This window comes from Mytilus californianus, unplaced genomic scaffold (assembly GCF_021869535.1).
Source record: "Mytilus californianus isolate M0D057914Y unplaced genomic scaffold, xbMytCali1.0.p SCAF_4, whole genome shotgun sequence".
Taxonomy (NCBI): domain Eukaryota; kingdom Metazoa; phylum Mollusca; class Bivalvia; order Mytilida; family Mytilidae; genus Mytilus; species Mytilus californianus.
Genome location: NW_026262690.1, coordinates 30,847,181 through 30,869,482, shown reverse-complemented (window position 1 = coordinate 30,869,482; position 22,302 = coordinate 30,847,181). Strand labels below are relative to the sequence as shown.

The following is a 22,302-nucleotide window of genomic DNA, read 5'->3' as shown; positions in this document are numbered from 1 at the left end:
TCAGGATAAACCTGGGAACAGTATATCTATATTCCTGGATAAACTAAAAAAAAAAAGGCAGGACCGAATGGAGTGAAAAATAAAAAGGCAGGACAGAGATTACAACTAAAAAAAAATGCAGGACAAAATTTTTCATCCTAGACCCCCATAAAAATCAAATGGCAGCTCCCTAATTGCAACCAATTTTTAACAATTCTATATTTTCTTAAAATACACAACGGGATGTGCCCAAGTTTTACACATAAGTACGAATTTTACCCAAGTTGAGTATATATATCTAACGACAAAAAAACGGTTATGAACAGATTCTAGGTCATTCTACATCGTTAAGTAAATCATTTGCTAGGGTATGTTTAGCAGGACATAATCGAATGGTGCAAATGATACATGATATTTGCATTTAAAGAGAAAATCGTCTAGCAGTCCGCCAGTATTTTAGGATAAATGTTCACTTTAACGCCCATCGTTTCAATTCACACTAGAGGAGGAAGCAAGAAAATTAAATGTACAAAGAGAGATAACCAATCTGTTTCATATTGCTATTTCCAGGAAGCAGTTGTCTGCGTTGCTCGACATTACAGAAAGCTATTTTACAACGAAAAACAGAGATGTCATTGATTGGTAGTGTTATGAATCCGGTAAGTTTTTTGTTTGAGGACACACTGACTTGTAGGTGTACACATATATATGTTAGTGTTAAGAAAATGATTGGTAGTCATATATCACACACTTAAGTTATTTCAGGTTTCACTTTCAGTTTTGGTTCATTTTGTCTTCTGTCATACGTGCAACTAAGACATTTCGATAAAATGACAGGATGCCCTTCTGGAAATATAATGCTAGCTTCTTCTTGTAGATGAAATATGTGGTATACTCAATCTTAAAATATTACTTCCCTTTTCGTCTTATCTTCCAGAGGAAGACGGTGTATTAAATAGTATAAAGTATTTGATTTTTTAGGTAAACGTGTGTCAGTTTATTGAAATTCTGGTTTTTGATTTTTATTGCTAAAGCTTGTTGACAGAACATGTGATTAAGGTCCCAGGCGTTTGGGGGAATGGAGCCCCCTTTTTTTCTAAATATAATATTTTTGATTTTGTGTATTAAGTTTATCAGTAAATATTCTTTATAATATTTTAACTTTAATATTTTCAGTTATTTAATGTGTTCTTGCTCATATCCATATGACATTACAATAACAGCAGTTTGTAAGATAAGATAAGATAATCTTTATTTCAGACTCAAAAGGTCCATATATATATATATATATATATATATATATATATATATATATATATACATGAAACAAAATATTCTGTTTAAACAGAATACAATTACAATGTAAAATATTTACAGTATTAACTATAATTTAAAAAATTCAGATATAACTCATTGTACCATACTCTTAACAATATATTTGATCCTCTATTCTTATTTTCCATCAAAATATATAAACTCCTGTTGGCTCCTATTCATGTTAAAGTGATCTAAAACATTTATATATTGGTCTCATGTTATTTTTCTCAAGTATTTTTTAAATATTTACAAAATGACTAGTTCGTTTATGTTTTGCTAAAATGACTATTATATAAATCATAATAAATATTCCAGATAACGCAAATGTTATTGAAGTAGTGTTAAATTTTTACAAATAATGCATTACCTGTGTTTAAATCTCCATTAAATCATGGTGTTTATTATTTCGACCCTAATCTAATTTTGATTAATACAAAGTTAAAGAACAGATTCATATTATAATATTCTATAGTGTGGATGAAAAAAAACTAAGTGATGGAAATCGTAAAATTAAATATTTTTATGAAATTCTCTAAGAAAATGGTAATGATAATAATAAAAAAAATGGGGTCACCACACTCATTCTCTTGCTACTTACTAAAAAACTAAATGAGAGAAATTTAACTTCTTTTTATAATTTAAAATCTGAATAATCTGAGTTATCCACCCTTTTAAATGTACTTTTAAAAGGAGAAGGGAAATTCAAAACGGATGTTCCATAATAAAATGGCAAAATCAAAAGCTCAAACACATCTAATGAATGAAAACCAATTGTCATATTTCTGACTTGGTACAGGCATTTCCTTATGTAGAAAATGGTGGATTAAACCTGGTAATATATTGGTAGGTTTATTTTAAAAAAAGGATATATTTTAAATAGAACTGCAATATCGGTTATATCAATATTTGATTCTAAAAATCAGATAGCTTAAAAAATATTAAGGTCCAAAATCCTACCTTCTTTTCAATCAATCAAAAGTTTTCTATATTTGTTACAAAAGTTATTAAAATAGGTATTTGGTACAAAAGTTATTAAAATAGATGAATGATGGGCCAAAAATCATAAATTGCACTTTTGCATAAAAATATGCATATTTCAGTAAAAATCTGATCAACTCATTTGTGGTAATTAGAAATCTAATATAGAAGAAGTTTAGAATATTCCAATGCCGTTTTAGTGGTATCCTCTTTCAAGTTCAATGGAATACATGTAAACAAGATTTATATTACCAAAATTATTCAGTAAAAACCATGGCATATCATCCATATATCGAAGTGGGGAATTTATAAGATAATGCTTACTTCTTTTCATTCTTCTTCATATAAATAAAGGAGCACAGTTGGTTCCAATAGGAAAAACATTCCCACTAATATTAACATGTAGGCCTGTATTGAAAAATCCCAAATTAGTTGAGGTTTGATGATAATATCAAATCTGGCAATTTTTGCCATAAAACACACCATGTCGGGGGCTTCTCTATTTTCTGATTCTAATGTTTACCATCATTTTTTTCCATGACTTATCTTAACCAAATACTGTACTTGTATCAACTGTATCAATGCTGTACCGAATGTGTGTAGACTTGTATAATATTTGGGTAATTTTAATGCTTTTATTGCAGCCTATCCCTTATATAGGTAGTATTCCTGGAGGGAAGTTGACCCCAGGATTTCAGATTGTAATTCAAGGTGTTACTCCTGGCCATTCTGAGGGGTAAGAGTATAAAATGATTAGATTTGAAGTTATTTTAACTTTTTTGTTGGGTGGTAAAAAATCCGTTGATTTGATTTTCATTTATTTATACATCAACAGTTACAAAGATGATTTTATGCTACAATGCCAACTGAAGTTACATAGTCAGAATATGATAAATAGAAAAATGCATCTCAAAGTGTTTATGTGAAATTCAAAGGCTATAAAAGATCATAAAAGTTTAGTAAATCAGCAATTCTTATATCAATTCAGTCATATTCTTATTACTTTAAAATGGTTTTATTCAGGACATAATTTGAATTAATCCATGAAAAAGCTATATTTAATACATTAGTTTGGTATATTTCTTTTAAATTTAAAGTAACAAGTATATATGAAGACTCCTGTCTGAATTTTTTTTCAGCTTTTCCTTCAATTTAGCGTATGGATCAGCTATTGGAGTACCTCGCTCTGACACTGCTCTGCATTTCAACCCAAGGTTTACTCAGAATTGTGTCGTGAGAAATTCTTACAAAAATAACAACTGGGCTGGTGAGGAGAGACAAAATGGAATGCCATTCACAAAAAACACTCCTTTTGAAATTATTGTCAGTGCAGATGTTAATTGTTACAAAGTAAGATTTACTTTATTTGGTCATTGGTGCACAGTTTTGGGTTTTGTCTGAAACATTTTTCAAAGAGCAGTTCAAATGTTATTTGCTAGACACAAATATTTTACAGACAGATGTTTGTAATAATCATTATAGTCAATACAATACCACAAACTTTCCCTAATATTATTGGAAACGATCATGCCAATTATGAGCAGATACAAAATTCCAAAAGGTCTTAAAGCAGAAGTTATCATAACTATGAAATCAAGAATCTCTGAAAATACCTTTTATTGTCCCCCTTGCAATGCGTTGCCGGGGACATAATAACGGGCATCCACGCATCTGTCCGTCCGGTCTTGTTAGCACTCTCACATGTACAATTCTTGCCAGATTTTTATGAAACTTGTATTATAGGTTTATATTAGTATTGTCTCGGACAAATTTGAAAATCAGTGCAAATCTATTATATTTATAAGAGTTATGCCCTTGGAAACATTAATTATATGGAAAATTGCATTGTTAGCGCTCTCTTGTGTACAATTCTTGCCAGAATTTTATGAAACTTATATCATAGGTTTATATCGGCAATGTCTTTGGAAAATCAGTGGTGATCAATTATTTTTAAAAGAGTTATGCCCCTTAGAAACATTAATTATATTGGAAATTGCATTGTATTTGCTCTGAAGCCTTCATTTCTCTAAAATATTTATAAAATATTGATTTATTGTCCTTGTACTTTGGATAGATAAAATATGTGCAACCCGGGGTACATTGGAACTCTGTTCTTTTATTTTACTTGTAAATCTATGAAAATTGGTACCAACACAAATAAATGAATTCACAGTTCATTCTTCAAAAAAAATCAGTCTTTATTAAATATTTTTTGCTTCATGGCCTGAGATGACTTTACTGGTAAGTACCTGAATTCTGAATTTTTAGAAAAATTTTACTGGCCTTGACTTTGGCTATTTGGTTAAGCTTGACCTTTGAAAAGATAAAGACAACAACTTTTTCTTGTAAGGGAATGAAATCCATATCTTACAGACACATCTTGTAGTATAATGTATTTTTTATTATTTAGATTTCAGTAAACAAGAAACATTTTTGTGATTTTCAACATAGACTCCCCATAAATGGAGTCAGTACATTTACAGTTGAAGGCACGATAAATGTCAGCTCAATCCAGTTTATTGCTCCAAATATGGTAAGTTGGGAACTACGGTAATAAAAATTGTTTCAAAACACTTACAGATGCAACTGAAAATTGAACTGTTTAATTTGTATGCCCCTCCCAATGAAAAATCAAAGGGAAAAACAATTTCTGCTTTGTTTGTCTGTCTGTCTGTCCTATCTGAAACACTGGGTTTTCAGTTGATAACTCAAAGCTCTATTTAGGGTAGGACCTTACAATTTTGCAATGTTACTACCTACCATAAAAAGAAGGTACTGATGCAGTGAAAACCATATTAGAGTTATGCCTTTGAATTATATCAAAATGGTAAAAAAGTATTTCCAGATGATAGATTTTAAAAGGTTGCATTGGATTAGAATTTAGAATATAATTTTTGACCCTTCATAAAATGCTTTTGTCTGTTGCAACTATTTCTGTTGAGGGTTAATGTTATAATCCTTAAATTGAATTATTTCAAAATGGTAAAAATGGTTTACGAATTGCAAATTAGATCACTTCGGATTAAGACTTTATAACATTACTGCCTACCATGAAAAACAGGTCAATTTTCATTTTCATTGTTGTCACAATGACTGTTCCAGAGTAATGTCCTTTTGTTTCTCTCAAAATAGAAAAAAATATTTGGTTTAAACATATATAGTTGGATTAGGACTTTATAATTTTCCATTATTATTATGCACATGAATGTTTAATATTAAGTTTGCTGCAAACATCTTTCCAGAGTTATACCCCTTTAATCATCTGAAGTTGATATTTTGAATTAAATTTGGTTTTGATTATGACCTTATTACTTTAGAACATTTCCATTACTACCTATCATAAAATGATGGTCAAGTTTGATATTCCAAATGATTAGGATGTAAGCAACTATAAGTCTATATGTCACCCTCAAAAATGAGCAAACCCATACTGTATATTCAGCTATAATAGGCCCAGACATCATAGAATTTGAAACAAGTCAAATGGAAAATAAACAACAGCCTGATTTATGACAAAACAATAAATGAAAAAACAAATATGACTGACTGCAACCAACAACAACCACTGAATTGCAGGCTCCTGACTTAGGACAGGCACATATAAAATGTGGCGGGATTAAACATGTTAAAACTTATGAGGGTTCAACCATCTCCCTAACCTGGGACAGTTGTGAAACAGCATAAGAACAAACTGTAAAAATCAGATGAAAATGGCTGGACTCCTAAAGTCCTCACAAAGCAAAAATCAGATGAAAATGGCTGGACTCCTCAGGTCATCACAAAGCAAAAATCAGATGAAAATGGCTGGACTCCTCAGGTCCTCACAAAGCAAAAATCAACCAACATTTAGACAAATGACACAAAGTGCAGATCTCGAGTACTCACAGTTATTGAAGCTAGATCTCAGAGTACTCACAGTTATTGAAGCTAGATCAAAGCCAATAACAACTTAAAGATAGATGCATAATTAATTATCTATATATGGTAAAATTGGTTTATAGATGGTGACTTAAGATCAGTTTAATAGTAAGACTACATAAATGTATAGCATTTCATGAAATTAAAGCAATTTGGGAACAAAATGGTTAACATGTGAAAGCTTTATGCTCCATATAGTTCTCACTTTAGATCTTCTGCAGTCAGTTTTCACTACTGTTACATAATAATAATGGTATCCAGCAGAACTTTCAATTGAATCCCAATTTCATGTATGTTGATAATTATTTTGTCATTAGTGGGGGTTAAAAAAGTCCTTCCTTTTATCCATCTTGCACCACACACCCGTTTTGTACTGCAGTTCTGGTTTTATCTTTTTTGTCTATCAGTGGGCTGGTCAGTGAACATCTGTAGGCTGTGAAATTTTTTTAGTAGTTTTATTAATAAGTTCTAATGAAAGAGGGAATATAAATATCTAGAATATTTCCTGATTTACAGTGTAATTATTTACTAGATTCATTACCTAGGGGTAAAAAATTATCTCCCCTGCAAACACTGAGAAATACAACTCTGAAAGGTTTTGCACATTCTCTGTGATGAATCTACTGATTATAAGTCAACATTGTGGTAAATATTTAGTGTAAAATTGGTTTGAAATGTTGCTACGGGAGTAAATTCCTTGCATACAAACCTCAGTTTATTTTTCTACTCACTAAATAAGTCATTGGAACACACCAATTCTCTGTATATATAAGCAGTTACTAGAAAGGTTCAGGAAAAAAACATCAGCAAAATCTATTGATTTGCAGCAAAGATTAACACTTTTAAATTCAATTCACTAGGCAAATGCAAACAGACCTTATTCCGATATAAATTTTACATGAAAATTCCATAGAAAAGACGCCAACCACAAACGTATTTACAAAAATAGAGAAGTCCTGTTCTTAAAAATTAAAAATAAATATCGTCTAATTCACCTATGCTTATTTCAAGGACTTAAATGTATCATTGGTAAAGACCTCATTATGATACTACAGTAGTCATAAATGTTTTATTAGGTATGTTGATATGTCAGGTCAACTGCATTTGGTATGTGAATTGATATATCCAGGCTGATAAGTGTCACATCTGACTTTCATCTCAATGATTTTCACACTACATTGTTCAGGTTAAAGATTTAGAATTTGGTCTTTATCTCAGAAAGTGTTCATTAAAGCTCAATACTTTTTTATATGTGAATTAAGGGGTAATTTGACCTTGACCTGAATTTCATAGTCATCTATTTATCTATACACATATATTATAAATAAAAAAGATGAAAGGAATCTCCAAAAATCGTGGATAGTACAACCATTTTTGTTGATGGTTTGTTTCTTTGAATACTAACTTCTATTCAGAGATTTTGTAAGCAGACAAGGCATTAAGCCTGTCAAAATGTGTGATTAATTGAAATGCTGTGTTACTTCAGAAAAAAAATGTATATATTGCAGCCATCTGTTCCTGCTCCTGCACCATTCATGAATTACCCTCCTATGCAGCCACCTGTACCATTAATTAATCCTGTGAGTATTACATTTTAACTGATACACCAAGAAAACATACAGAATAATAAGGAAATCAATTTTCATTAAATTTTGGTCCTGATCCGAAAAAATAAGCTACCGGTAGTTTTGTTATATGATACATGCCTAGTCTCCAATGGAGCAAACTGAAAGAGTGATAAAATTTTTTGTTCTGATTAGGTAATGTTATCAGTAAAAGTTTATTAGTTCATAATATTTGCAGTCATTAACTACTTGTAGATGTACCTTCATGAAAAGATTTTGAAATCTTGAAAATGAGCTTCAAGATCAAATATAGCATCTGAAGAAAAAAATTTGAATTTTTAGGATTTTATCTGTATTTTACTGATTTCAAAAGCCTTACTATTAGGTTAAACAAATGTCTTCTCACATGTACATTTAAGGGCTCAAAGTCAGCAAATTGTGGATATGTTATAAAAATACTATGATTTTTTGCATTTTTTGGATCTAAAAGCTTGTGAAAACCCTTGACTGCTACCTACAATTCAAAAGGCTCTGTAACCAAAAGATCCTTATGATGTTACTGAATCTCTCGACACAAAAAATTCTGGAGCATGGGTGGTGGCCAACATAAATTATGCTAAAAACAGTTAAGAATTATGGAATTTTTATACCAAATCTGACATAACAACACAAATAATGAATAATTAAGAGGTCATTACTTTGTCATTTATAATGTGATGTGCTAAAAAGAAGTTATTTTGTATTTATAGTAATATCACAACTTTTTCTATGTGAAACGTGTAGTATTTTCCTTGTTAAAAAGGAATTTAAAATCTTGGGGCTAATTTCGACCTTTCATGAACTTAATCCTTTTGTGGCAATAATTAGATTGGGCAAGAGACATATAACTAGAACCTATCGTGGATATTTTTTTCAAATCTTCTTTTATCCTGGAAGACGTTTATCATGTTTTTATTTTGTCACATCATATTTGTTATAAATTACATCTCTTCATATCATGTTAAAGGCAATGCCGCTGACAACAATGGTACCAAATGGACTACACCCTGGTAAAATGATCTATATCTCTGCCACACCAGTAGCTGCTGATAGGTAAGGAAGTTTAAAAGATAATTGAAGTTTTTAATTGAACATGAAAGAAAGATTAAATGAAAAAATAACACAATTTGATTGGAATTGAAGTACCTACCAATCTGAGTACTAAGAACAAACTATTACAATAATAGTCAATAGGATTGAAAAGTATTTCTCAATATTGTTGAATTTCCTTAGTTACCTCTGAAAATATTTGGAAGAACTGTTATATATAAAATTTTTGAGATATAAGTTTTCAAGTGTTAAAGACATTTAAACCTCGGTTTTTATATCGGATGTGACCTTGAGAGGTCATACTGATGTTATGTTGCCGCAGAAATTTCCTTGCCTTTTGACTGATAACCGAACGTATTTCGTATATTTACGTGGATATTATCGAGTGCAAAATAACATTCTTTATCGCTTGTTATATATTAATTTCATCAATAAATATTCATGAAAATTTTTTTTTAGGACATAGATAAATCATAGGAAAATGTTTTGTTGTGAGAAATATATATATCAATAACAAATCATCATACCAAAAATTTGTGTTAACGCATGCGGAAGAATATCTCGAGAACGTTTTTTTAACAAAAGCGGGAAAATATGAATGCCTACTCAAATCCAATCTATTAGAAAAACTAATTATTACAGAAGAGTGTCCACCATGCATTTGCACATGCAATATCATAAGAATAGTAAAATAGAATGATATATAAATGGACGAAAATTTGCCTTTAGAGTTATTAAGATGATCTGCTATATATATAACTGTTATACAAATATTAATTTTAATATATAATAACAAACCAGAGTAAACTGATAACAAATGATTATATCACTACAATATAATAATTATTATGGTGAGATTGAATTCCCTGTCATTTATTCATCATCCACACAAGAACTTATCTCAGAAAAAAATATATCTATGTACCTTAACCTAACTTTCAGGTATAGAGATATGATTTTTTTTTTCTGAGACAAGTGCTTGTAACCATCCACCAGAACTTGCGGTCATCCGATGTTCAGTACTTCAGTACTTTGATTAAATTTGATATCATCAACCTGAAAAGAATCTGACAATTACTGAATTTGTTGTAAGATGAAAAAGTGTCATACATCAAATCAGGCAAGTCCAAGTTATTTCAAAATATGAAAAGTGGCATAGAAAGGTATAAGTAGATCATATTTAAGTGTCCCAAACGAAGTTTGGGAAGACTTATTGGTTTTGCTCAGTTATTATTCTTCTTCTTCTTCTTCTTCTTCTGCCGCTTTTAAATTTGAACTTGTCCGCACCCGTTCTCCAAAACCGCTTGTCAGATTAACTTAGGGTTTCCCAATATGTTAGACTAACATGTCTAGTGGTGCAATCAGGGTTTTGTTTGTGCAGTGGGGTTTATAAAGGGGTACTTTAAGGGGCAAAAAGAAAGGAGGGTTTTATTTTCAAATGATTATAAATTGAAAACTGTTTGTGATAGACACAATCTTTTTAATTGAAAATGTTCTAAATGATAAAGCACATTAAATGAAATACAGGGTTAGTCCCCAGGGGTCACCCCACCCCCTGCCATTTAAGAAAGTTCTAATATCTTGTAAATGGTTGAGATCCCCACCCCTAAACCATATATATTCTGGTTTGTCATGCTAAGATGGTTTGAATGATATACAGGGTTAGTCCCCAGGGGTCATCCCGACCCCCTGCCATTTGAGAAAGTTCTATTATCTTGTAAGTGGTCAAGATCCCCACCCCTAAACCATATATATTCTGGTTTGTCATGCTATGATGGTTTGAATGATATACAGGATTAGTCCCCAGGGGTCATCCCGACCCCATGACATTTGAGAAAGTTCTAATATCTTGTAAATGGTCGAGATCCCTACCCCTAAACCATATATATTCTGGTTTGTCATGATAAAGCACATCAAATGAAATACAGGGTTAGTCCCCAGGGGTCACCCCCACCCCCTGCCATTTAAGAAAGTTCTAATATCTTGTAAGTGGTCAAGATCCCCACCCCTAAACCATATATATTCTGGTTTGTCATGCTATGATGGTTTGTATGATATACAGGGTTAGTCCCCAGGGGTCATCCCGACCCCCTGCCATTTGAGAAAGTTCTAATATCTTGTAAATGGTCGAGATCCCCACCCCTAAACCATATATATTCTGGTTTGTCATGATAAAGCACATCAAATGAAATACAGGGTTAGTCCCCAGGGGTCACCCCCACCCCCTGCTATTTAAGAAAGTTCTAATATCTTGTAAGTGGTCAAGATCCCCACCCCTTAACCATATATATTCTGGTTTGTCATACCAAGATGGTTTGAATGAAATACAGGCTTAGTCCCCAGTGGTCATCCCAACCTCCTGCAATTTGAGAAAGTTCTAATATCTTGTAAATGGTCGAGACCCCCACCCCTAAACCATATATATTCCTGTTCATCATGTCTTGAACATTTGAATGACATATACGGTCAGTCCCCAGGCGTTCCCCCCCCCCCCCCCCCCCCCCCCACCCCCCACCCCCAATGTTCTAATATCTTGTGAATGGTCGAGATCCCCACCCCTAAACCATATATATTCCTGTTCGTCGTGTCTCGAACATTTGAATGATGTATACGGTCAGTCCCCAGGGGTTCCCCCCACCCCCAATGTTCTAGTATCTTGTAAATGGTCGAGATCCCCACCCCTAAACCATATATATTCTGGTTTGTCATGCCAAGATGATTTGAATGATATACAGTGTTAGTCCCCAGGCATCACTAATGCATATAACTTTACTGGACCAAACCAATTTTCACTGGACTTTGTCCAATGTCAGGCAACACTGGGAATTACGAAATATGGGAGCTTCGTTTGGGAGACTTCGTAACAGCATCCTGTTACAATCATTTCTTGTACCTTATAGGAAAGTAACCAAAGTTTTTTTTTTTGCAATAAAATTCTATGCATGTTGGTTTAGTTGTATTGCAATCTTGTATAGTTTACACAGATCTATGACAGCATTGGTGGCAAATAGTTCCAATTGAAACATTATGAAAAAAACATTTTCATCTCTGAAACTGCAAATTGCTGAAAGGTCCTTATTAGATCATTTTTGTTTGAATGCCAACAGATGAAAAGATGGATACATGAAGCAATCTTTGATTCTGATAGACCAATATTAAATAAATGCCTGTAATCTCCCCCTGAAACTTTAGGGGATTGATGAAAAAACCTAACAATCCACTTCTTTTGAGCAAATTTGAGGTTATTTTACATGGTAAGCTATTTAGATCGGATCCAGACCTGCCTGAATTTTGAATTTCTTTATTTTATAAACTGAACACCTCAAAAAAGGCATTCAAATGAGTTAAAATGGTATTTAAGCACATACATACTCATTCAAACAATATAATAGAAGATTAAAAACACTTCTGACAATATAAGAGAAGCATTATGTCCTCTTGCACTTAAAATCTCCCTTGAAGATTTTAAAAAGTTGACAGGTATGAGATCCCAGTTACCTCTATTATAATGTTGTATTATGGTATATCGTTGTCCGTCTGTCCGTTGTCAACATGTCAGACAAAAACTCTTTAACCGATTTGTATGGAACTTTCGTGAATTGTTTATATCTATTGACGTAAGATTTTTATAAATTTTAGATTTTACGTTTCCGAGTTATGGGGTTTTATTCATTTAAAAAGGGGGATTTTCCAGTTTTCGGAAAGTAATTCAAAAATGCTTTGAGCAGTTCTCATGAAACTTTGGTGAATTGTTTATATCTATTAAATAACCTCCCTTTAGTTTTTATGCCCCTTTCATTGTGGAGGAGGCATTAAGTTTTACCCTTGTCCATCTGTACGTCTGTCCGTACATCCCAAGATTAGTTTCTTTTTTACTTTCTAATTGAATAATTCTATAAAAAAATAACAATATGGTTTGTTATTTCTGTTAATAATGAATATACGTCAACTAGACAGCAACCTAAAGAACAGATGTGTAGTATCATCATATATGATTGCCAATAAGACAACTCTCTATCCAAGACAATGTCATTAATGTATGTAACTTTAGGTTATAGTATGACCTTTAACACGGAGCATTTGCTTACACTGCATAGTATTCTATTAAGACCAAAGGGCCTCAAAATAACCATTGTAAAACAATTCAAACGAGAAAAATAATAAGTTATAAACCTGATTTAAATACAAAACAATAAACAAACAGCAAATATGAAATATACCAACAAACGACTACCACTAAATTCCGGATCTACTAACCATGCTATCTTCTGCAATGTAACCATTACACTTTTTGGACAACTATCGTACTTTAAATAAAAATAAAAAGATGTAGTATGACTGAACTATCCATCCAACCCCAAATGTCGTTCATGTATGCAACTAATACTCATACGGCCTTCAACGTAAAGCCTGCATAACAAGCTATGTAGAGTTATACAATGACCAGTGTAAAACAATTCAAAAGTGAAAGACTACAGCTTGATATATGAATAAAATAATAAACAAAAAAGTTATAGAAACTCAGCAACAAACGAAAAAAAAAAACATTGCCTGAACCACATTCCCGTCACACAATCGCACTTTAGCGTGTTTTCTGATCGCACTTAAAAAAAAACAAACAACCATCGCACTCTAGCGTCTGACACCATCGCACTTTAGTGTAGACCATCAGACTTAAGCATGACCATCGCACTTTAGAGTACCATCGCACTTTAGAGTTCACATACATAATGCTTATTACCGCAAAACACAGATCAACTTTGAATATTGGTGACGTCACTTTTACCGTTCTAGAGTTATGCCTCTTTACAAATGGAAAAAATTGCTGAATTTTTTCGTTTCCGTTCTCTTACCTTAGTTTGCCTCAACCAAATATTATGAAACTTATGCACAATGCTTATTACCACAAATCAAGTTTAATTTTTGGTGTCGTCTCTTTTACCCTTCTAGAGTTATGCCCTTTACAAATGGAAAAATTGCTGAACTTTTTGTTTCCGTTCTCCAACTTAAGTTTGCCTTAACCAAATGTTATGAAACTTATACACAATGCTTATTACCACAAAACACAGATAAAATTTGAATTTTGGTGGTTTTACTTTTACCATTCTAGAGTTATGCCCTTTACAAATGGAAAAATTGCTGAAGTTTTTGTTTCCATCCTCTAACTTAAGTTTGCTTCATCCAAATGTTATGAAACTTATACACAATGCTTATTACCACAAAACTCACAAAAGTACAAATTTGGGTCACTGCCATCATTCTTGAGTTATGTCCCTTTATTACGTTATATGCAAGTGGGGGCATCATCTGTGGCCCATGGATACATTCCCCATTTATTTTTTTTAATTTTTGATATGATATGAAGAATTATGGAACTTTATTCTTTTAAAAAGTAATGGGCGTATCATGAGCTCATGGCGCAGCTCTTTATTTTGAGTTTGTTTCTGTTTCAATATGTACCTTATATCTGTTGACGAATATATTGAGATAAGCTATGATTTTATCAGTACAATTATCTTTTAGATAAAGTACATGTTTATGCTATGATTACAGGGAAGTATATGCGTTTTAAACAGTCAAATTTTATAATTTCCAGATTTACAATTAACTTACAAGAAGGTTCATACCCAGATTGTGATATTGGAATGCATTTTGATGTGCGCTTTAATACTGGTTCAGATATTAATCAGATTGTACGTAATAGCAAGTCACGTGGTGCATGGGGACAGGAAGAAAGATCTATCCCATACTTCCCATTTGCAGGATATGTGCCCTTTGAAATGATTATTTTATGTGAAAATGGATGTTTTAAGGTATGTATTGGGATCAACAGTATTTAACTGAAAAATAGTTAATAAAAAAGTTATACATCAAACATGATTAAATAATATTCAGCATTGAATAATGCCAAATAGAGAAAATAAAAACATAACAGTTCAGTCCATATAAAAAAAGAAGATGTGGTATGATTGCCAATGAGACAACTCCCCACAAGAGACCAAATGACACAGAAATTAACAACTATAGGTCACCGTACGGGCTTCAACAATGAGCAAAGCCCATACCGCACAGTCAGCTATAAAAGGCCCCGAAATGACAATGTAAAACAATTCAAACGAGAAAACTAACGGCCTAATTTATGTACAAAAAATGAACGAAAAAAAAAATATGTAACACATAAACAAACTACAACCACTGAATTACAGGCTCCTGACTTGGGACAGGCACATACGTACAGAATGTGGCGGGGTTAAACATGTTAGCGAGATCCCAACCCTCCCCCTAACCTGGGACAGTGGTGTAACAGTACAACATAAGAACGAACTATAAAAATCAGTTGAAAGAGGCTTAACTCATCAGATGGATAAAAATACAAATACAAGTGGACGTGGCCGGGTACTTGTACATCCAAACAACAAAAAGACACTAAGTACAGATCTGAGAGTACTCACAGTTTAAGTTACTGACAGCTAGTTCAAAGCCACTAACAACTAATAAAAAAAATCATGCATCTAAGACTAAATAAACAAAATCTAAGTTGATACTTTGTTATTGTATTTTAGCCTTCATAACTTGGAAGTTTCTTACTGTTCTTAAGGCATATAGGTTTATTGGTTTACTGTGGCCGTCATTAATTGCATAATAAGATTCAGATTGAGGTCCCCTTTCATGTTGACTTCCTATTATATGCCCATTAGGAAAGTATTATTGTATACCATAGTCCATATGTCCATCCATACGTAATCCACAGCCTTTCCACTTGTACTCTAATATTTGACATTTCCGTGTTTAATAGATAGAAGATTATTGCATGCAGTGCTAGCAATGATTTCCCTAAAATAAGTTTATAAATAAAGATAGTGGTTAAAACAAGTATGAATATGGACCTATTCAAGTACACCTTCTGGGGTGAGCTCGACTCAGCACAAGGTTTTTTAGTCCCCTACCGACGAAGTCGAAGGGGACTTTAGGTTTGCACTCCGTCTGTCTGTCTGTCTGTCCATCCGTCAGTCCGGCAAATCAGTTTTCCACACTTTTTTTCTTCGTGCTTGAAGAAATTGATTTGTTATTTGGTGTATTGTTTTATCATGATATGTTACAGATCAAGTTCGAATTTTGGTTCGGTCTAATGATTTTATGCAGAGTTATGGTCCTTGGACTTAGAAAATTCACTCAAATAATCAGTTTTCCTCTTCTTTTTTTTGTCATGCTTGAAGATATTGATTTGATAATTGGTATATAGTTTTATCATGACAAGTTACAGATCAGGTTCGAATTTTGTTCCAGTCTGATGTTTTTGTGCAGAGTTATGGCCCTTGGACTTAGAAAATTCACTCAAATAATCAATTTTCCACATTTTTTTCATCATGCTTGAAGATATTGACTTGATATTTGTTATATGATTTACACCATGACAAGTTATTTGTCAGGTTAGCATTTTGTTCCAGTACAACGAATTTTTAACCGGTAGGGGACTGTGTATTGCCATGCAATACTCACAGAATGCTTATTATTATAAAGGTTGTTTCAGACTTTTGGTAAACAATAAACGCTAGCATATCATGGCCAAACAAGTGAGTAATCTATGTTTAAAATTTTATAACAGAAATCTCCGTAATAAAGTCAAAAATCTTGGCTTTATTTGCCACAAAATCCCCATATTCTATTAAATGCAATGAAACAATAAATAATATTGCTATGAAAGAACTTTCCCATAGGTATATGTACAAAATGGAATGTCACTTTTATTCTGTATTTTTGCTGTTTTGATATCATAGCACTTTGTAAATTTCTTAATTCACAGGTCTACAGAAAGGGTCATAAAACTTAAACAATTCTTGTGAAATTTAAACACAACATTAGTATTAGCCTGTTCTTCCAGAGTTACAGGACTGTAACTATCAAATTTAAGGCAGTTTGCTTAGATCAATTTAACTTTAAATGTCAGATTTATGGCAATTTTTCTCACATAGCACACTTACTAGAGTATATTAAGTTCGATTTACTCTAAACTTTACACTGTTATTGGACAGGTGGCAGTAAATAACCAGCATTTCCTGGAATTTCGACACAGATTGACACCATTTACCAGATTTAACACTCTGAATATCAGTGGAAATGTTACTGTCCAACAAGTCAGATTCCAGTAATACCTCAAATAAGCAACAGTAGAAAAACAAACTGTACAGTATCAGCATTTATTTCTTATTTTGTAACAAAATATGCAGATCTTATATCAGATTATAAACAATCTTCTGTATTTTTTAAATAAAATTATGAATAGAACATATTTATTCATGACACCATAAAATAGTTTGTTGTTTTGAAAGTTTTAATTTCAAGTTTAAAATTTTCGTATTTTGATATTAAATATTGCAAATGTTTGGAAACAGATAATATTTTTTACCAAACTATATTTTGATATAGTTTGAAAGTATATCATATGCAATTGAAATGGAAAGATTGTAAAATCCAAAAGTTTTTTTTATTTTATGATGCCAAGCTAGCTAGCTTTGTCGTGCTTTTTGTGTCAGCATGAAGAATTTTCATATTGATAAACATTTTATTTGATTATATTATTTATAAAACATTTTGTGATTACTGATGCTTGATTTTAGCACTTATTTACTCCTTTGATTACATTTGTGTAGAAAATACTATGAAAAAACATTTGATGACCAATCATGAACATACGTGATAACTTTAACTGTCTTTTCTTTTTTACATGGTGATTTAATTTTCATAACACAATAACTTTTTTCTCTAAATACCTTTAGACCAATGACCTTGAACATTGTTGAAGATGTTTTGTAAAGAAAAGTAGAATAAATATTAATTTGACTTACTTTTCATGCTGTAGTGATGATTAGGTAGCTTATCAGAAGTGGCTGACAGGAACTATTTTCATACAACCACAAATTTACCAGTATGCATTTTTATTATGTTATTGTTATCTTCTTTGTTCCTCTGTAGACAAAATATTATTTCACTATCCTTGTAAATTTTTATAAAGTGCCCCTCAGCACAAACCAAAGTCAGGTATTGCTTTTGAACCCAATCAATTTTTTAATCCAAAAGTAAGAGAGAAAACAGTATTTTCCTTTTATTGTTTAATTTCATTGTCAGATTTTGATGTAGCTTTTTGTGATATGCATTAAGTATTCCTAAGATGTAATAATTTTTTTGTAATATATCTTCCTACATTTCCAGTCAGATTTATGGAAGTGCTTAGGCTCTGATTTTCAGTTGTCAAAGAGGGAATAATTCACACTTTCATTCCCTCAAACATGAATGCGATTTATTTTTCATTGGCTTCCTCCAGACAAGAACCTTGTGAGATGTGTACAAGAAAATAACAGTATATACAGTTTTTCATTTCACCTAAAAAAAAGTAATCATGTTATTTATTTTTTCAATGTTGCTTGCATGTATTAGATTTTATCACTTGTTACACATCACTTTATTCATACGATGCCTTACATTACATATATTGAAAGATGCGATGCCATTATCAATATTCTATTGTCATAACATGAAAGGTTTTCAATGAAACTTCAGTGATGTATTTTATACAGTATATGCCCGAACAAGTGTCCTAGGTTTAGACCTTCTTGTCCTCTTTTCTTGTCATTCTGATTAGTAATTGAAGATGCAGTTCTTATAACATTATTACAAAAACTTATAAAGCAGTAGAGAAAACATTTTTCCTTTCCTTATAAAGCAGTAGAGAAAACATTTTTCCTTTCCTTATAAAGCAGTAGAGAAAACATTTTTCCTTTCCTTTTGGGGGGATTCATATACTATATCAGAGACATATAACAAACAAGATAGGCAACTCCCTTTAATGGCAATATAATCCATTGAAATGGCATACAGCATTTTAATTATTTTTAAAACTATTTTTCATATACAGACATATTACTTTTCTTTTTTTTTCTTTTTCTGGATATGGTTTAAAATATTTGAAAACATATCTTAGGAAATAAATATTTTATGATTATAGAAAGTCGAAAATTGACAGAAAAAATGAAAATTTAAAGAGGTGACAGAAAGAGGGGCAGTGTTGGTATAGCTTATACAACTTTTTCTTTTTGATAGTATGAATATGATGTTATAAAAAAATGAAATCTAAATAATTTCTTGATAGTATTGAAGGTATTATTTAAATTTTTTGGGGTGATTTTTGAGAAAATAAAGAGTTTAATTTGTACTTAAACATTTTCAATGAAATCATGAGGGCTGTATTGTATCACATGACTTCTCATAGTTGCTGATCTCTTGTATTGTCTGTCTCTGACCACATCCATATTTATCCATTATGATTATCCTTTAAAAAAAATTATGAATATTTTTTATTGATCGATAAAATGTTTTTATAATTTTTTTGCCTCTCTTTGTTTTTTTGGTTTAAAGTTCATGTATATTAAGTTATAATAGTCCTACTATGTAACAGCTCTTGGTCATTCTTTACTGTAAATATGTTTCTACTCTAAATAATATTTAGTTAATTAATGTCATATTGATGGCAGTTAATTGTTGTTTCAATGTCTAGTGTATGCTACTTTTTTAAATGCATAATTGCATTCATCCCTAAACAGTCAGTAAGTTAGATTTATATTAGTTATTTTATGTTGCTTGTTATAATGAACTGTTATTGATCAATTACCAATAAATATGTTAGTTATAACACTTTTATTTTTGTTATTTTTATTATTTAAACTTATGAATTCTGAAGAATAAACAGGTTTCTATACACTTAATTAAAAAGTTACAACAAAGGCAAGAGCCTTCTTCTGCATCTCAATTAACTTCTGTAATGCATGTTAATTGGTTATGAATGTACTCTCTTTTATACTTGACTTAGGTAACAATCCACAGGAAAACTGTCCAAGACAAAATGGCAAAGATGGGAATCTTACTCGGACACATTATATGGACTCCGAGCCTCCCAGTCTCTACTCTTACTGTATGGTTTGGTTTGGCCATCTGTGGGATCTAGCCTACAAGCTCTAGCACTTAATGTGAGCACCGGGTTGGTCTGAATACATGAGACATCTAGGAGCCTTTATCACATACCTGGTATTTTTGCAAAAAAGTATATGACTGACAAAAAAGTTAGTAGATAATAGTTTTTCAAGATAATAGGCAAAAGAATTAAAAGTAGTCAAAAATCGTAATTTACAGGTACATGAGGTAATAATTCACTATGGAATCATCCAATGGATCCAGTCATATTGGAATTTTTGTAGATCTTGTATTTCTGATCAATTTTGCCTTTAACAGTTTCTGCCTATCTAATATAGTTTTTGAGATAATAGGCAAAACCATGAAATTTTGCCAAAAATCGCCTTTGAGACCAATAAGAGTCATCTGATGAAACAAGGAAGTAGGTAGATTTTGACATTCTGAGCACTTTGCCCCTATCAGATTTTCTCTACATAATGTCTGGGGGGAATACAAACTTAATACAAGATACTCTAAGGATCATTCACCCAAAGTTTTGATGAAATGGGTGAAAAAGTTAATGACAACAGACGCCAAGCGATGCCAAAAGCTCATGTGGTGTTATGGCCAGGTGAACTTAAAAGGAAATGTATGGTATACTAGAACATCAATAATAGCAACACAAGAACACAATAACACTAGATATCTTGAGATGAACTTATAAATGTTAAAAGATAAACATACCGTGATCTATTCAATATGTCCAGGTCTAATTGGCTTTGGGTCAGAATGGAGAAATTGAAAATTAAGTTAATGAAAACAGTTAATGATCTCCCATCAACACTGAATTCTTCAAATGACAAAAAAAAAACATTAAGATATACTAAAGGACTGACCAAGTTTCTTGACTTGGGACAGGCACATGAAGATGTGACAAGGACAGGTCTAAGTTTTAGATCACCTTAACAAAGTTGAGGGAAACTTATTGAGTATCGTTGGTGTCAACGTGTGTGCATTGTCCAAATCTCAGTTACTAGTTGGCCAATATTATAATCTTGTAATTTTATATGAAGGTCCATAAATGGGAGTCTTTGTGTCATATTTCTTCGTGTTATGACTTTGGTGACGTTTGATGCCCGAGCATTCATGCAGGCTGAGACTACTATAACACAGTTATAGTAGTCTCAGATGCAGGCAAAAGTATTTGACTGTAATCTACATTTCATGCTTCACTACTAAGGTTAAGTTTTATAGTTTAGGACTACAAATAGAAAACATGTGTCCAAAAGTTTTTTGGAAACAATGGGAGCGTGTCTGCTATCAGGTAAAAAGTAGGATAATGTGACCTACGTTTCACGTCCATTGACATTGGTTAAGTTTTGCATCCAAGTTTATAACTCAGTAACTACCGTAATAGGATCATCTCAGTCTGAACTTATATAAATAATTATTTTGGGGAGTATGTCAACATTTTGTCAAAAGTAGGCCAATCTGACCTTTAATTACACGCTTCATTGACTTTGTTTAAGTTTCATGGCCGAATTAATATCTTGTCAACTATAAGTAAAACTTTAGGATCATCTAAACTTGTATAGAGATGTATTTTTAGAGTACCGATAGTGCATCATCAGGGCATAGAGAGGACAATTTGGCCTAGATTTGATGGGGGGAGATATTCAAACTATTCCATAATAGCAGGTGCATAACTTCAAAACGTGTGCAAACTGTTTGTGAAGTTTCAGGGTTAAAGATTGAAAACTAGAAATTGATTACAGATATTAAGTAGTCACTTTTCCTAGCCCGCCCCAAATCATCATTCTCGTCCAACCCGCAAACTATTTTTATGTTTTGCTATTATCTTGAAAACTATAATAGATTATTACTGTCTCGCCTGGTTTAAATCATTCAAAATAACTTAACAAAATATAATGATTACAAACTATTTGATATCTTTATTACTGTGAATTTCCTCCTCTATTAATATATTAATCATTATTATAATCAACTATTCAGGGTAATTTTTATTATCACTCGTATTTTTACCAATTGTCTGTCTGCACAAAATGTACAAACCTTGTAGTTTTATTGCACTAATATTGTGGAAGCATAATCTTTTGTCATGTAATATACTGCGAGGGACAATATTTCTCAACATTAGTGCAATAACCCTTTTGTCAGGTGATATACTCCAAGGGACGATGTTCCTCAATACCAGTATAGTACAATAGTCCTTTTTTAATATAGTACCAAATATTTCAGCAACATTGATGATACTTCGTCCAATTCCTGCAGCTACCGACACATATGTAATAAAATATATTGATTAATCAAGTATTTTAAGTGAATACTGATAAAATGTTTTCTTTTAGAAACTGAAATTAGTTATGATGTAAATCTAGATTTGGCAAATATGTTATTGATTTTAATGCATGACTACGAATGTTTCGTAATATATTAACAAAAAACTTACAGCCCTTGACATAATAATTTTAATATTTTTCGAATCCCTATA

The 22,302-nt window shown here is 31.9% G+C and overlaps 1 protein-coding gene across 1 annotated transcript; it reads left to right on the top strand.

The window, feature by feature from the left end:
• The first annotated feature begins 359 nt into the window (after nucleotides 1–359).
• LOC127698189 (galectin-9-like) lies at nucleotides 360–19,533 on the top strand. The gene is made up of 8 exons (XM_052201544.1): nucleotides 360–638; nucleotides 2,919–3,010; nucleotides 3,414–3,624; nucleotides 4,685–4,807; nucleotides 7,701–7,772; nucleotides 8,764–8,849; nucleotides 14,443–14,659; nucleotides 16,880–19,533. The coding sequence occupies exons 1-8, from the start codon at nucleotides 609–611 to the stop codon at nucleotides 16,994–16,996; spliced, it is 948 nt and encodes a 315-aa protein (XP_052057504.1). The 5' UTR covers nucleotides 360–608; the 3' UTR covers nucleotides 16,997–19,533.
• Nucleotides 19,534–22,302: the final 2,769 nt, after the last annotated feature.